At 52.2% G+C, this 15,602-nt stretch overlaps 1 protein-coding gene across 1 annotated transcript in view; it reads left to right on the forward strand.

Moving 5' to 3' along the window:
- OPHN1 (oligophrenin 1) overlaps positions 1 to 15,602 on the forward strand; it is a gene marked incomplete at both ends in the record, with an annotated part of 48,522 nt that overhangs the window by 18,326 nt on the left and 14,594 nt on the right. Inside the window, 9 exons of the mRNA XM_082289631.1 lie at positions 535 to 596; positions 2,067 to 2,138; positions 8,629 to 8,730; positions 9,675 to 9,785; positions 10,490 to 10,594; positions 11,549 to 11,678; positions 13,076 to 13,176; positions 14,748 to 14,839; positions 14,952 to 15,030. Coding sequence (XP_082145757.1) covers positions 535 to 596; positions 2,067 to 2,138; positions 8,629 to 8,730; positions 9,675 to 9,785; positions 10,490 to 10,594; positions 11,549 to 11,678; positions 13,076 to 13,176; positions 14,748 to 14,839; positions 14,952 to 15,030 — 854 coding nt within the window. The remainder of the gene's footprint in view (positions 1 to 534; positions 597 to 2,066; positions 2,139 to 8,628; positions 8,731 to 9,674; positions 9,786 to 10,489; positions 10,595 to 11,548; positions 11,679 to 13,075; positions 13,177 to 14,747; positions 14,840 to 14,951; positions 15,031 to 15,602) is intronic.

Consider the following 15,602-nt stretch of genomic DNA (forward strand, 5'->3'; position numbering starts at 1 on the left):
TGATCTTTGTCATTTCAGGCCATTTTCATTTGACACACTTGTCTTGGTCCTGGCAAGCACCTGCAGCTCTTCCCATGGCAGAGGTGCCAGGCCCATCCTGGTGCTGCTGGCAGCTGTCCAGGCAGGCCAGGCAGCCCTTTCCTGCTGTGACAGGGCCTGTCCTGCTGCAGGCCCTGGGGATGGCAGCTGCCCCTTCCCCCTGCTTGCCTTTCCCTCCATTTGCCCCTTCTCTGCCACCTACATTGCCATTTCTATAGCACAATTACTGATAAAAGCTACTTAACATCTTCTTACCTTCCCAGGGCCTTCTCTCCCTCTTTGCCCAGGTGGGAGACCCTCCTCTCCCTTGCATAGATAAATACCCCTCAGGGCCAGCCTGCAGTTTCTGCCAAAAGGGGCCAACTCTTCTCGTTTTTTCTGCCAGCCTTTAGACGGCCATGCTGGGGGTGCAGCCACATTGGGGTGTCCTGACACATGTCTCATACTCCAGTGCCACATCCCAGCTCCACTGACCAGCCTGTTCTTTTCTTACAGCTGAGTCCTTTAAGGAGTTTGCGGAGTTGCTGCACGAAGTGGAGCTGGAGAGGTCCATGATGGTGAGGAGATGGGAACTGGGCTCTGTCATTCTCGATGTGGCTAAATGCCAAATCACGGCCACAGCCCCATGTGCCTCGGTCTGAGGCTGCTCATCAGAGGGCAGCTGGGAGCACTGGGAATGTGCTTTGTACTCATCTGGTCCATGGTCCCATGGCCGTGGGCCCTGAGCACAGGGCAGACACAGCAATAGGTGTGGAGGGCTGTGGCTCTCCAAGGCAGTACAGGAGGCACAGAGCCCCAGGCCCTGCAGCTGGAGGGGCTGCAGTGTGTGCAGGCTGCTCACCAGCCGCTTCTGTGGTGAAACCAAGGGTTAAAGAGTAAGAAGTGCTTTCACTCCGTTTTTGCTGGGTGCAGGAAGGCAGGTGTCCCTGAGCCCATCTGTGCTGGCCCAGCTCCTGCAGGACAATGCACTGCCATCGGCTTCCTACTGCCATGTGCCCTCAGACTCTCCAGGGCTCCTCCAGAGCCAGTGCTGGCTTCCCATTTCACTCCTAATTCCAGGAAAAACATGAAGGTTAGGCTCGGTGGAGAGCTTACAGCATGCCAGGAATGTGCTTCTTGGCTCTGCATTTCCCTGCCTCGTGCAGCGGCAGGAGCTCCTGCCAGGCTGGGCCAGAGGGTCCACGGGCAGGCAAGGAACAGCAGGAAACCAGGAAAGCACTGAGATACTTCTTTATTATTAATTACATCCCAGGTACAGTGGCTCCTTTGGCAGTGGGGGGAGCAGGGGAAAGTATTGTTTCAGGGATTGTGGGCACTATCCAACTTTCAAAGTTGGGGGTTTTTGCCCTCTACGTGTAGGAGCAGTTCTCTTTTACAGCAGCTCCCTCAGGAGGTTTCACACTCACCATGTTCATCAGCTTTGAATTCCCTGAAGGGCTATGGCTGTGTGGTGTCCTGTCCCCTTCTCTTCCCCCCTCCCTTCTCTGGAGCTTGGGACAGAACCTGTCACAGAAGTGGGGATGGGAGGAGACAGCAGGTTGGTCCCAGTGCCAGGATGAAGCTGGAGCCAGTGATACAAACTGGGATGAGCTTTCACGTGGATTCATGGTAAAGGTGTGCAGAGCACCATCCAGGAAAGCATCTCTCAGACATGAGTGGAAAAGACACAGGCAGGCTTTCCCTTTTCCCTAGCTGTTCCTGTTACAGATAACCTTCTGGCTGAATCTCAAGAGAAGGGAAGTCCATCCTTTATTTGAGAGCAGCCTTGTTAGATCAGGGTGAGGGACACCCCGTATCATCTACAGGACACCCCCAAAGCCTCCTGGGCTGCGGCTGGGGTTTGCTGTGTGTTACCAATGGGGAAGAGCAGGAACAGATGGGTTAAGTGACTTCACCTACAGACAGAGAAGTTTCCAGTCACAAACATTAAAATCTCAAAGTTCTTGGCTTCTAGCCCTGTTCAGCCTCTGTTTAGGAGAAAATTGATCAGCATCCCACAACTAAAATGCTTTTTCTTTGCACTGTAGGTGCAGAACGCAAGTGATTTGCTGATAAAACCTTTGGAAAACTTCCGGAAGGAGCAGATAGGGTTCACCAAGGTAAGGCTTGTTTGTTTGTTTTCAGTGTAAACAGACTTGTTTTCTGTTACTGTGTTTGAATTCAGTTTTTTCTCGTGTTGTTGTTAACAAGCAGACAGTTGCTCTACTGCATTCTGACTTCAGGCGCTCCGAAACTCCCTGTTCAATGCTGGCTTTCAGCTGCTGGCATGAGGGTTTGTGCTGTGACTTTTAGTCTGATTTTTCAATCATAAGAGGCTCCAAAATCTTTTCCTGAATTCTTTGGGTTCTCTCCTGGCCTGATTCCAGCACTGCCTCCATCCTGAGCAAGGAGTGCTTGTTTCAACCAGGAGATCCTCCTTGCTGCTTTTTCTCCTCTCCCCTTTGTTCAGTCAGTGCTGTTGAGAATAAAATACTTTCTGCAGAGAAGTGTGTGGTAGAGTGGGAGGGAGGAAGGGAAAGAGAGGAAAAGGGAAGGAGGGAAAGCAGCAGAGGCCAGCAGGCAGAACCTGATTATAGTTGTAGGGCTTTTGTTATGAAATATTTACATGAAGTGTCTAATGAGTCTTTCAGATGGACCAAACTTTTAAAGAAACAAGCTATAAAAAGCAAATTCTGCACATGTGGAGCACAAAAGATCATTTTTCCCTTGTCTGCTATCAAGAAGTCCAGGTTCCACGTTACTCAGTGGTAGCTTAAAATGGGGCTGGCTCTGACCCAGCTCCGAAATGGAGATGTTTTGGAGAACACTTGGGGCTTGGATTCAGCCCAGCCCATCTGGAGGCTTTGACATTTAATAAATACAGGGTTTGAGAAGAGATACTTGATGGCTCTCCTGCCCTTTGCCATGCCCTGAGGACTGGTGTGTGGAACCCTCTGAAGAGCTACAGCCACGAGCATGGCAGAGGTGCTGCCCACGGCCCCTGCTCTCGTGTCCCTCAGGCTGCTTTCTTCTCAGAGAGCCCTTAAGGTGTGTAAGGGCCACTTTTCCCAGAGTGTGCTGTGCCCTGAGAGCCGAGCTGCCTCCATGCACGGGCCATGTGCCTGTGTCTGGCTCTGCAGTGGCCGTGCCCATCAGGCAGGCACAGGTCTCAGCAGGGCTGGTGCCATAGCCCCAGCACTGACATGGATTCACCTGGCAGCCTGCAGCCCTCCCTCGGTCCCTGTGGACGGGCAGGGCGCTCTGGTGGAAGCATAGGGTGGTGACAGTGGCAGGACACTGCTCAGAGAAGCTGGAAAAGTGGCAGAGGGCAGGGAGTTGTTGCAGGTGGCTCAGCCTTTGTGGTTTGGTTTTGGGTTTTGTTTCTTCTGAGGACCATGAGCTGCAGAGGTGCCGGGGCACTGTGGTGGGAAGAGGGCTGTGCTGTGGCTCAGCACAAGTGCCCCACACAGGAGCTTACAGGGCAGCACCTTGCAAGGATCCAGGTGTGCTCACACTAACAGGGATGCACAGAAAGGTACCACTGTCCCCAGTGCCACTCCAAAGCCTTGAGAGGATGCAAGTTTGGGAGTGAGCCCCAGCCGCTCCAGCCCCTTGTCCTCAGCTCTGATGCTTCTCTGACAGGAGCCTGTGCCACACCGCTGGTGGGCTGCACCCTCGGGTATCACCTCGGGCACAGAGCCTTCCTGCACCTGCCAGCCTGCAAAGCATCCCCAGGTCATCCCCACCCGGCAGCAGAAGGTGTGAAGTACAAATTGAGGCTCCTCACAGGGGGCTCTGTCAGCGTGGGTTCCTCCCATTGCTGCTGGGCCTGGCATCACCCTGTGGACCCTTTCTGCTCTGCACCAGGGGCAGAGGCTGAGGCTGGGCTGTGGAACAGGCTGGAGACATGACACAGGGAATTCGTGCCCTCTGCTTAGTTTCCGTGTTTTGGCAGCGTCGCCTTCTGTGAGATGTTTTCTGTTCCCTTTGCGAGCTGCTGGAGCCAAATAGGAAGAGCCCTTGAATCGGGGCTTTGTGATGCCTCTGGCTGGAGCACAGCCAGTCTGACCAACACATCTGAGTCTGCATTCACCCATTTTCCCGGGACGAATGGAGTCTCCTTGGGAGGGTGTGCTCCCACACAGGGCAGCCCCAGGCTGTCACTGGGACCCCCTCCAGCCACTCCCTCCTGCCGCAGCCCCATGGGGTCACTGTTTTTCCTGTGACTTGCTGTCAGTGTGAGTGACTTGCTGTGCTGTGCCGTGCCACATCACAGATAAAAGGGAGGATCTGCGACCCCCTGAGCTGACCCACTTCCCAGCTCTGGCACTCACTGCAGAGGGTGAGTGTGGAAAGGAGCTGGCACATATGGAGGCCCCATCCCTCCCTCTCCATAGCCCTGGGGCTCAGCTGCACACTGTGGGGCTGGGACACTGTGGGAAGAGCCTGGCCACACTTACTGAGTCAAAGAGAATTTGAATAGGAAAAGTTGAATTCCAGTTTCACTTGGAAGGAGACAGCTTTTTTTAAAAAAACACAAAGCAAACAAAAAAAGAGGGAAAAACTTGTTTGGATGTACTGTAAGGGCAGGAGGAATGCTGAATAGCTGCACTGTTTGTCAAAAGTTCTTCCATAGGAGATAACATATTCCTAAAAGGACTTAGTTAATTCTGTTATTAATTTAATTAATTATAATTTTAAAAGGAAGGGGGGATAGTAACTTCTACTTGCTTTCATCTCTGTGGAGGCAGAACCTAAGGAGCATTTGAGAGAAAACAGTGGGTGAGGGAAAAACATCAGGATGAACTCAGTGTGCTTCGATGGAACTGCTCTTTTTACACCCCTCGACTTTTTAGAAATCTGTTTTTGAATTAACTGCTGCTGCCTCGTAAGAATGAGCTGTGATGATCCTCCATCCACTGATCTTGCACCCAAACCCCTCAGGTGTGCATGGAGGTGGGGGCTGCCAGCAAGCGAAGTGTGTTTCATTCCTTATGGAGAGGAGAAGTGGCCCTTGAGCTGGGCTTCTTGCTTGCCACTCACTCCACCTCTCCTAAGAGGGGAATTTCAGAAGATCCTAATTAGCAACTACTGGTTAAGGGGGAGTTTTTGCAAGTCTGTCTGTCCCTTTCCCCTTGGTCAGCTGGACCTGAAGCTGCTGAGGGGCTCCGGTGTCGCCCCAGTGCCAGCGGCAGTCGGGGTTTGGGCAGAACCCGGCACACACAGAGCAGCCAGAGCTGCTGCTGGATCACCTGCCACAGCAGGCAGCCCGTGCTGTCCCATGGGCTCCTGCTCCTTCCTGGGTACAGCAATGTCTGTCAAAGCTCCCAGTGTGGGGTTTTTGCAGAGCAGCCTCGTGCCTGCACTCGGTGGGATCTGCTTGGTTGCTCCCAGTGAGCAATGAAAGGAAGATGGGTGGCACTTGGACTTGGCAAACCTTAATGGAAACGTGGGACTGCCCTTTGCTGAATATTCATGAGGAACTAATTTGTGCTGATGTTTCCAGATTGTGATTCAGTCTGAGTGATTTTTTTGTGTTGTTTTTTTGTCTTGGCTTGCTCTGTTCAGCAGCCAACTCAGAAGGATTTGTAGGTCATCCTTCTGCTCTTCAGTTATATGCTAATTAGCCAGAGTGGGAATGATTGGCAAGCTCCCTCTTAGTGGCCCAAAATGCCATGCTGCACTGTGGTCCTGTTGCACATGGGTCTGTCTTGGACATCGTTCCCAGTCCCTTCAATCCCCAGAGAGAGCTCAGTGCTCCATGTCCCCAGTGCAGCTGTGTGCCCCTGCCTGCCGTGGGCGCTGGCAGAGGAGGAGGCACTCCCCAAAAGAGTTGCTGTCTGGCTTCCCAACTCCTGCTGCAGAAGGAGCTCCATTGTTCTCCCAGGCTTTTCCTTTCTCTTCACTAGTCTTTCCCTGAGCAGGGGTGACCCCTCTGCCCCAAGACCCACCGTGTCTTCCCACAGGGAGCTGCCCACAAGCTGGTGGCGAAGCTGCTGCCTAGTGATTTGTGGTCTCCCTATAGGTGCAGGCTGTGGCCATCTGTGTGGGCACCATGGCCACACACAGCTCATGGCCTCCTCCATGGGTTCTTGTGGCCATCTGCACGGGCACCACAGCCTCCCACAACAATGTTATCTCTCCTGGGGACAAGCTAGGAGCCACGTGCTCCCAGGCTGCTGCATCCAGAGGCACATCCCCCCTGCCCATCCCATCCCTGCTCCCTGTCCATGGGCTCTGCTGTGCCTGGCCATGGTAGCACCAGGCTCCAGTAGGCAGCTGTTCCCTTGCCCTGTGCTTTCCCACAGCTCCTGGTGCAGGTGAGCAGCCTCGCAGCCAGAGAGCAGGAGAGGTTGGTCCCAGCTCTAGCCTGGAGTGTGGCTGCCTTTCCTGCTGGCCTCTCCACAGGGTGGGGACAGACACACATACCCTATGTGTGCTGCTTGCTGGCAGCAAGAGGCAAGAGAGGACACCTGGAGTGGGCTTCAGCCCCTTTCCTGCTACGCCTTCATCTGCTCATCCACAGCTCTGCTGAGGAACAGAGATGGCACCAGTGCTGCCACCACCACCTCTGCATGCCACCTTGGTGGAGACAGCAGAACTCAAGGTTGGGTTTGGAGCTCGCTTTCCACGGCAGCACTTGCTTTTCCATCTCAGGACCTGCTGCTGGCACAGCCATCTCCTCTGAGACGTGAGGAGTTGGCCGCAGGAGCACTGTGCCTGCAGCCCCACAGCTCTGCTTGCCTGCACTTCTGTGGCCTTGGGGTTTGGAGGCTCCTCGTTAAGGAAATGGAAACAAGACGAGTTCCTGCCTGCATTAGATGGTGCATTAGTGGCACAGACAGCCCGGGAGTGTGACCTTACAGACACAGGAACTGCTGCTCCACAAATGCTTTCATTGCGCTGGGTTTGGGTTTGCTGATGAGGGTGTTAGTCACGAGGGTGGTGGTTTGTTTTGATAGTCCTTCCTGGCCTCAGCCCCGCAGTTGCTGCACTGCTTAAATTAGGATTCACCCTTCAAGGACTCTGCTCCTTGGGATTTGATGTAGATCTCTCTGTTCTGATGTGTGAGGTTGCTAACATGGAGTCACAGGACTTGATATTGCAGGGGGTGATTCCAGAGGATGCATTTCCCTTCAGGTGTCCTGTAATTCCAGGGTCTGCAGGGCAGGGCATGTAATTGCTGAGGTGAAAAGGTTTCCTGAGCTAAGCCTGCCCTGCTCCAGACAGTTACACATAAGCAGGGGTAGTTGAGTTGGTGCCATTTCCCTGTGGTAACTGTACTTTCACTACAGCCATGTCAGGACTCTTGTGGGGAGAGAATCCTTTTCCCAGCAAGGCAGCTGGCAGGAAGGCTTGTTACTGTTAGCAGGAGCCAACTGTGCTGAGCCCAGGTAGGGGTTTTGGGAGCCCCCAGGCATCCTGGTGCAGGACATCCTGACAGACAGCTGGAATAGTCCGTGCAAGTGGGAATGGGGAAGCAAAACTTCGTGGCAGGGGAAGCTGCGGTCACTACTGAATTCATGAGGAAAATTCCTGATACCCAGCAGTCTGGCAGAGTCCACCTGCTCTGGTTTGTGGTGACACTGGTGTATGCTTGTTTATCCATGAATTTCTGAGTGGGGGCATGAGAACAGGATTTCAGGGCTCTCAGCAGATAGGTGTTGAAAGATACCAGAAATTTCCAAGGAAGCTGGAACTTCCTAACTGCTTTCCACTTTCTTGAGCTTTCAAAAGCCAGAGGATCTGGGCATCCCATACATACCTGCGCTATGTGTACACCAGCTCTCAATTGCTTGGACCTGGCACTGAGGTTGCTGCCAGGCTGGAATTTCCTGATTTTAGTAATTTAGTTGCCTCCCAGGAATCCCTGATATCTCAGTTACCATCTGAAGTGGGTATTTTTGTAACCTGGCCCCTACTCTGGTTGTTTTGTGATTGCCAGTATCACAGTCAGTGCAAGGCAGGAGCCAACAGCCTGGTGCTCAGTTCTGCTGCTCCCTGCCTGCTCTTGGGGGTTCCTTCTCGAGTGTCTCTGCTGCTCTTGTTCATCTGTGCTCTCTTCGCACCAGTGCTGACGGGGAGATGAGGATTTCCTGCCCACCTGTCGACCTTCTAGGCTTCTGCTTTCCTTCTGGTACTCTTCAGAAACAAATTATAAACTCTTTAGAACAGAAAGTTGCCGACCTCTAATTAACCTTTTCTTGACCTTGATGTGTCTCTGACATTGCAGTGTTTGCCCAGTTGTTTCTGGGCTGTGTGAACAGCACATCAGCAGATGGTGAATAGGTTTTTGATGTATGAGTATGTCTCCAATTGAGAGAGGGAACAGCACCTCAGCGGTGGGGCTTTTGCCATGATGTTGGCATGAAAAAATACTTCTTATGCCACAGAGTATTACTAGACTGGGTCTTGAGGTGTAACTGCACCCAAGATAGGCAAGGGGCTGTGAAGGCAGAGCAAATGAGAGGTGGCCTCCTGTTCTCTGGCTGGGTTGACCAAAATCTGTCCATAGGAATGCAGTATTGCACAAAGCATCTTGGTGTTGATGCATAGTCTTATCTGGAAAATGCCAATAACTAGTTCTGCTTCAACCTCTTGCATCTACAGGAAAGAAAGAAAAAGTTTGAGAAGGATGGTGAGAAGTTTTACTCTATGCTGGATCGCCACTTGCATTTGTCTTCCAAAAAGAAGGAGTCTCAGTTACAGGAGGTGTGTATGGAATTTTCCTCAGAGCTGGGTCCAGAAACAGCAGCACCAGCTGCTCTATGTCTTAAAAAAAGTGGGGGGAGAGATCATCCCTTCCAGTAACCCATTGAAATTGATAATCAATTAAATCTACCCAAAGCCTGGATTCTCTGTGTGAGACCAGGGAAATCAAGCTCATAGTTCTCCTGTGTCTGTTGGATGCTGGTAGTGGCTTTATGTGTTGTCATTGCTTGATGTGTAGGGCAGTGACCAGTGGCACTGGCACAGCTGGGGACTGGCCACCCTTTCACCTGGGGAAGTGCTCTGGCAGCAAAATAACCAGTTATTATTCCTTTTGCTGGCCTGGCATCCTGCCTTGCTGCTGGATGTGGGGTGGCTGTGGGGGCAGGCAGAGGAGGGGGTTCCTGCCAGCTGGTGCTGCTGCAGGCATGTTGCAGCAAGGAAGGAAACCCAGCTGTTCCAGCCCACACTAGAGCAGCTGGTTCTGGTCAGATCTGTCAGACCAGTTGTCAGATCAACCTCCGAGCATCTCTGCAAGGCAAACTGTGTGTGAGCTCTGGGAGCATTGTGTGCTCCTGCCACTGCTGCAGCTCCAGAATTGCTGGTTCTGGAACACAGATGGAGTCAGGCAACAGGGTGGTGATGGTGGCCTTGTCCTCATAGGGTTGTGTGTGGAGAAGAGGCTTGTGCTAAAATAGCAAATGAGCTTTGGGAAAGCCTTGTCCTTGCAGAGTGAGAAGAAGTTTTGGATCCTTGAATGAAGGGAGCCAGAAATGGGCAGACTTAGAAGAATATCCAATGTTCCAGTTCAAAGCCAGGCTGGACACCTGGCAGGCTGTTTTTACTGAGGACAGAACTATCTGTGGGCTGACAGACAAAATCAAGTCAAATATTTTCAAACTACATTTGATGTATTTTCTTTTACCACCTTTCCCTCTTTCTTCTAGGCTGACCTTCAGGTGGACAAAGAGAGACACAATTTCTTTGAGTCCTCCCTCGAGTACGTGTACCAGATCCAGGAAGTACAAGAAAGCAAGAAATTCAGTATTGTGGAGCCGGTAGGAGCTTCCTTTTCTCTCAGTCTCGTTGGTTGATACTCAGATGTGCTGGCAATGGCAGGAAGGGATGAATTGCCAGGTTGGATTAGGTCCTGTGGGGCAGGAGTTAACCTTGCATCCTTGGTTTGCTGCATCTTGACAGCCTTAGTGGTGCTTGCTGGAGCACTGTGTAGCCCCAGCCCTGTTTCTTCTGGCTGGCTGTCGATCCTGAGGAACAGGCTGGACACTGTACATAGCTACAGGTCGTGTTATGGATTATCTTGGCCCCCTTGGGTTTGGCAAGTGCTGTCTGTCTGCAGAGGCACAGAGGTGGTACCTGCTCTGCTCACCTGTCCCAGCCTGGCCTGCAGGGGTCCCAGACTGTCCCTGAGTGCGGGGACCCTGCCCTGGGTGGTTGCTCTGCCCCAATGCCTGCTGCAGTGGAGTGTGGGATCGTGGGATCCCATGGATCTTGTGGATGAGCACTCTGCAGATCTGCTCTGGGTCTCCCTGCAGGGCCTTTTGTTCTGGGTGTTTTATTCAGACAGATGTGTGGGTGGTAGCTTGGGCTTTAGGGACACTGTGGTGGATAAGCCATATCGAGGCTGGCATCATTCCAAAGTTGTAAGGGAAAAATAATTGTAATTTCTGAAACCCCACACTCTGTCCATCTTTCCTTCAGTTATAAACACAGCAGTTCAGCATGTCCCTTTCCTCCATTGCAGGTGCTGGCATTTCTCCATAGCCTCTTCACTTACAACAACCTGACAGTGGAGCTGACGCAGGATTTCCTCCCATACAAGCAGCAGCTCCAGCTCAGCCTGCAGAACGTGAGTCCCTGCCCAGCTGAAGGACTTTTCTGTGTGACTTCTGTTCTCATTTGGATTTACACTCTTTTGATGGCAAAGTCTTTCCACCCAGGCAGTCTGGCCATGTTTGCATTGTGGGAGCTGCAGATACAGTTATTTTCTTCTCAGTTCACATGTGTTTTCCCCTCTCCTGCACAGGCCAGTTCACAGGTCTATGAAATTGTTTTCTCTGGAAGGGGCTATTGCAGTTGCATCATTTAACCTGATGCATAAACAAGCCTGAGATTTTCTTTCCGTTTCATGAGATGGAAATTGTACTCCAAGAAGGCCTCTAACCTTGACCTTAATGGTAGTGGCTTCCTACAGGCTTGCTACATGCGTTGATAAGCTCCTCTGCTGGTCACGTGTGCTCGTGGGGTAGAATATCTGAGTCCTGTTTCCTTTATACTCAGTCTTTCCTGACTGGCCTTCGTTTCTGTGGGACAACAATAAATCTGAGCCAAGCTGGTTTTGCTGCTGGCTCATTAATTGGTCGGTGTAGTATTCCATCAGAATGCCTGGATTTTGTACCCCATGTTGATGTGACTCTTTCATGCCAAGCAGTGTAGCATGATCTCCTTTGGGAGGAGAATACACCTGTTACGCGAGCAATGGTATGAAGGGGAGCTCAGGTGCTGCCTCTGTTCCACCCAGCCTTGAAATGTGCTGAAGTTCCTTAATTAAGGGAACAAGCGACCTCCCAGCTATGGCACTCCATCACCATCTCTGCACTTGGTGTGACTCTTCGATCATCTCTAAGAGCCCAGTGGTCCTTATAGCCAGTTTCCTTGTGGATTTGGGGAGTGGTTTCCATGTTTTGTGCCTTGGGAACCAATTCATTTCTGCTACAGCACCTCAGATTTATCTAGGAATAAATACCTGCAGCTCACTCTTTGCTCATGTTCAAATATGCTTCTGTTTGTTTTCTGTTACCAGACAAGGAATCACTTTTCCAGCACGCGGGAGGAGCTGGAAGATCTGAAGAAGAGGATGAAGGAAGCACCCCTAACCTGCAAGCTGCCTGGGCAGCCGACCATCGAGGGCTACCTGTACACTCAGGAGAAATGTAATGGCTTTGGGATGCACCTGCATGCAATAGGGAACGTGCAGGCTTGGGCTGCCCTGACAAAACCCAGCTGTGGGCTGTATTCAGCTCCCATGCCCAGGCCAGCCCTGCACCAGGTGTCACCGCTGCCAGGGCACGGCATGTCCAGGGTGTCGCCTTCTGCCAGTGCCTGAGGTGCCTGGGGTGTCACCGCCTGCAGTGCCTGTGGAAGCACTGGCAGCCTCAGCTGGCAGCTTTGTCAGCAGTGGCACAGAGCTTTCTCCAAGTGCCATGAGCTGTGGCAGCACAGGGCTAATTGCCCTGCGCTCCGATGAGATGGGATTTATTACTCCAGTGCCTGGAGCTCTGGCAGACTCTGCCTTGGCTGTGTTTTACCGGGATGAACCTGGTGTCCTGCCCAGCCTCCCTCTGGCAGCCTCTGCGGGCAGCTGAGCACAGCCAAGGTGGAACCAGTGTTGAGTTAAGCTGCTGAGAGTGAAACTTGTAATTCTGAGCAGAATCAAATCAAACCGAATACAGCCTTTTCCAAACCCTGCAGCTCTCCATGGCCATGCAGCAGGAATGCTCAGGGGACATAAGTATGTGCAAAACTGTGACCTCGGAGGCTACAGACAACTCTGTAAGCATTCATTCTTAATCCTATATAGAAATCTATTTATACATATCTTTTTATGTCTGTTTGTCCTGCTTTTAAAAGAAAGCACACTCGGTAATTTTAGACCCCAAATGTGGCATGTTCCTGCAGGCCAGTGGCTATTTGCTGCCTCTATTTATGCTTCCCTATAAATAAGGTATGAAAAGTTGTTCCTCCTGACAACTGCAACTTAAAAACAAATTACAGAAAAAAATACCAGTTTAATTATTTCCTATAAAGCAGTTCAGGTAAGAAAACAGAGAAAAGTGACAATAAATCCAGAAACAGGAACTTCAGAGTATTTTAGAGCTGCTTTATTATTGAGTTTTCACCACCAGGAACAAGCAGTGGGGTTTGTGAAACAGGCATTCAGGACATGCAGGATCCTGCCAGTGTAGGTCTTGGCTGGGCTTGGCCAAACCAGCCTGGCTTGTGACCAGAGTCCCACAAATGCCCTTCTGCCAGCAGTGAGTTGGGAGGATGCTGGAGGCAGCTGCTGCCCTGTGTCCTCTCCTTCTCTCCCTCTCTCCTCCTCCTCTCCTCCTGCTTCTCTCTTCATCTCCTCTCCCTTCTCACCTCCTCCTCTCCTTCTCTTCTCCTCCTGGCTCTTGCCCATGGAGACACTTGCAAGGGAGATGTCCCCCGGGGCTGTCAGTGTCCATCCCCAGAGAAGGGAGGACATGTGGGCAACACTGACCATGCCTTGCTGGCTGCATCCAGCTACCTCCCTGTCCCTGATTGCAGCCTCTCGTGTGTTCCACAGGGGCGCTGGGCATCTCCTGGGTGAAGTATTACTGCCAGTACGAGAAAGAGGCAAAAACCTTACGGATGACGCCCATAGACCAGAAGCCTGGAGCTAAGCAAGTGAGTTGGACATCTGCAAACACTGGCCCAACCACCAGCCCACCTTCCCACGTATGGCCTCCCGTCCCGTGAGGGCTGACCCTGCGTGTGCCACAGAGCAGAGGGGTGGGCTCTGACCCCTCCTTGCCTGCACAGGGCAGTTTGGTGTCACCCAGAAGAGGCACCCCCATGAGGGGAGGTCTCACTCAGGTGTCCCTGGGAGCCCAGGCCCTGCAGGGTTTGGCAGCAGATGTGGGTCGTGTGATGTGAGCAATACTGGCCAGTGCTGGCTCATGAGTTCAGTCTGGGGTGAAACTTGTGCCTCTCTAGACCAGCTGATGTTGCTCCTTCCCCATGCACAAGGGCTGGGAGCCACAAGAACTGTGGCAGCCACTGAAGTGCATGAATGACTCTCAAGTCACTACAGGAGTCACTGCTTCTAAATGCAGCATTCCCTTGCCTTGGCATGTGCTCACGGCATTGGTTTGTGGTTTGATTTATCCTCTCAGCACTGGTTCTGTGAGACTGGGACAGTGTTGGGAAAGGAGAGGGCAACAGTGCAGCTCCAAACTGCACTACGGTGGCAATTTGGGTAGCTACTTCTTTCACAAAGTGCTTTGGTTTACCAAAGTCTAGGAGTTCCCTCAGTCCCTCCACGTGACAGGGGAGGGATGGGAGGATGGAGCACAGCCAGTGCCTCCAGCTGAGTCCCCCACCCTCCTCTGCCATGGAGCAGGTCCCTGGGGCCTTCCCAGCCAGGCGTGTGTGCTCCAGTGTGTGAGCTCACAGTCTGGTTTTGGCAGGGCTCTGCACACTGCAGCAGGAAAATAAAATAGATGTTTTGCAACCCCCTGGCAGAGAGCTGGGCAAAGAAATGTCCAAACTATTGTATGGAGAGATTTGTTGTCATTTTTGCCATAATCATGTCTAGGAAAGCCCATTACTGCAGATAAGAGCTTGGAAAACTTAGTGCCTTTCCCAAACTCTGGCGGTCTGGTAGCCTGCACCGTCAGGTCACAGCTGGCCACAAACCCACAATCAAATTATGAATTGACTCTGCTGCAGAGCACAGGGACATGAACACCCAGGGCCAGAGCTGAGCCCCTCCAGAGCACGTCTGCTCTATCTGGGAGGAGCAAACATACATCTGTTTGCCACACTGAATTTGTGTAAAGCCATTTGGACCATTGGTGGTGTGGGTAATTGGTACTGATGACCAGCCCTGATAAAAATTTGGACCCAGCTGTGTCAGAGCATGGGTGAGCGTGGTCCTGGCCTCAGAGGCCAGGGAGTGCCTCCCTGGGTTCGTTGGAGCAGTGTTCCAGCACTGTAGAGGCAGAGTGCTGCTGTGTGGGGTAGTGCTGGGAAGTCCAGGACATTCTCTGGCTGAGAGCAAGCCTGGAACTCGGAGCCTCTTATCTCTACCTGTGATGATGGTGGGAGGATTACCTGTGCTCCTGGTACCAATGCCATCGGAATGTCAGGACACACACCGTGGGCAATGCCATGCTGGGCTGCAGCTGAGGGGCCTGAGGAGCCTGAAACCTCCCATGTTGCTGTCCTCTCACCTTGGCATTCATGTTCTCTCCTAGGGCACCCTGGACCTGACCCTGAAATCCTGCGTAAGGAGAAAGACTGACTCCATAGACAAAAGGTTTTGTTTTGACATTGAAACTAATGAAAGGTGAGAGGCTTCGCATCCCCAAACCCCACGGGCTGCAGCAAATCCCTTTCTGAAGTCTATTAAAAACAACTTTTCTTCTTTCCCTGCCTGTCGCTGGGGGAATTCCGCGCAGGTCCGGGACCATCACGCTGCAGGCGCTCTCAGAAGCCAACCGAAGGCTGTGGATGGAGGCCATGGACGGAAAGGAGCCGGTGAGTGTTCCTGGAGCTGTTCCCAGCTGGAATGCGCTGCCGAGCAGTGTCCTCTGCCGGCGGGTGCTGCTCGGGATCAGCGCTGCACGATCGCCATGGGCTCCATGCCATTCCCTCGGCTACCACTGGGGATTTTGGGTTTCCCCCTTAAATCTGGGGATGTTCCCTTGCTGTGCCAGCCCGCCTGAGAACCGGCCCTTCCGAGGCTGGTTCGCTCCTATTCCTGCTCCTCACTACCTGCCGGAGATGATGTTTTGTCTGTCTGTCCCTGCTCTTAGCCACCTTCTCGAAGATGTCACTGCCTACCCTGCACCCGTGTTCTCCCACCTTTCTGTGCCTACTGGTGTTTCAGAGCCCTGCGGTTTGCCTACAGAACAGAGAATTTCCCTCGCAATAGGTGCCCCACTGAAATGCAGGGAGGCAGCAGAAGCTCCTTGACTGTGCAGATAATGGGTTCTTGCCTTATTATAAAATGACATTTCTATGGGACATTGTCTTTTTGGCTGTGATTGCCTCTGGGTAATCTATGGGTGATTTATGAGTGACTTACAGGTGATCTACGGGTGACTTAT

The sequence above is a fragment of the Coloeus monedula genome, assembly GCF_965178545.1.
Source record: "Coloeus monedula genome assembly, chromosome: 12".
NCBI classification, from domain to species: domain Eukaryota; kingdom Metazoa; phylum Chordata; class Aves; order Passeriformes; family Corvidae; genus Coloeus; species Coloeus monedula.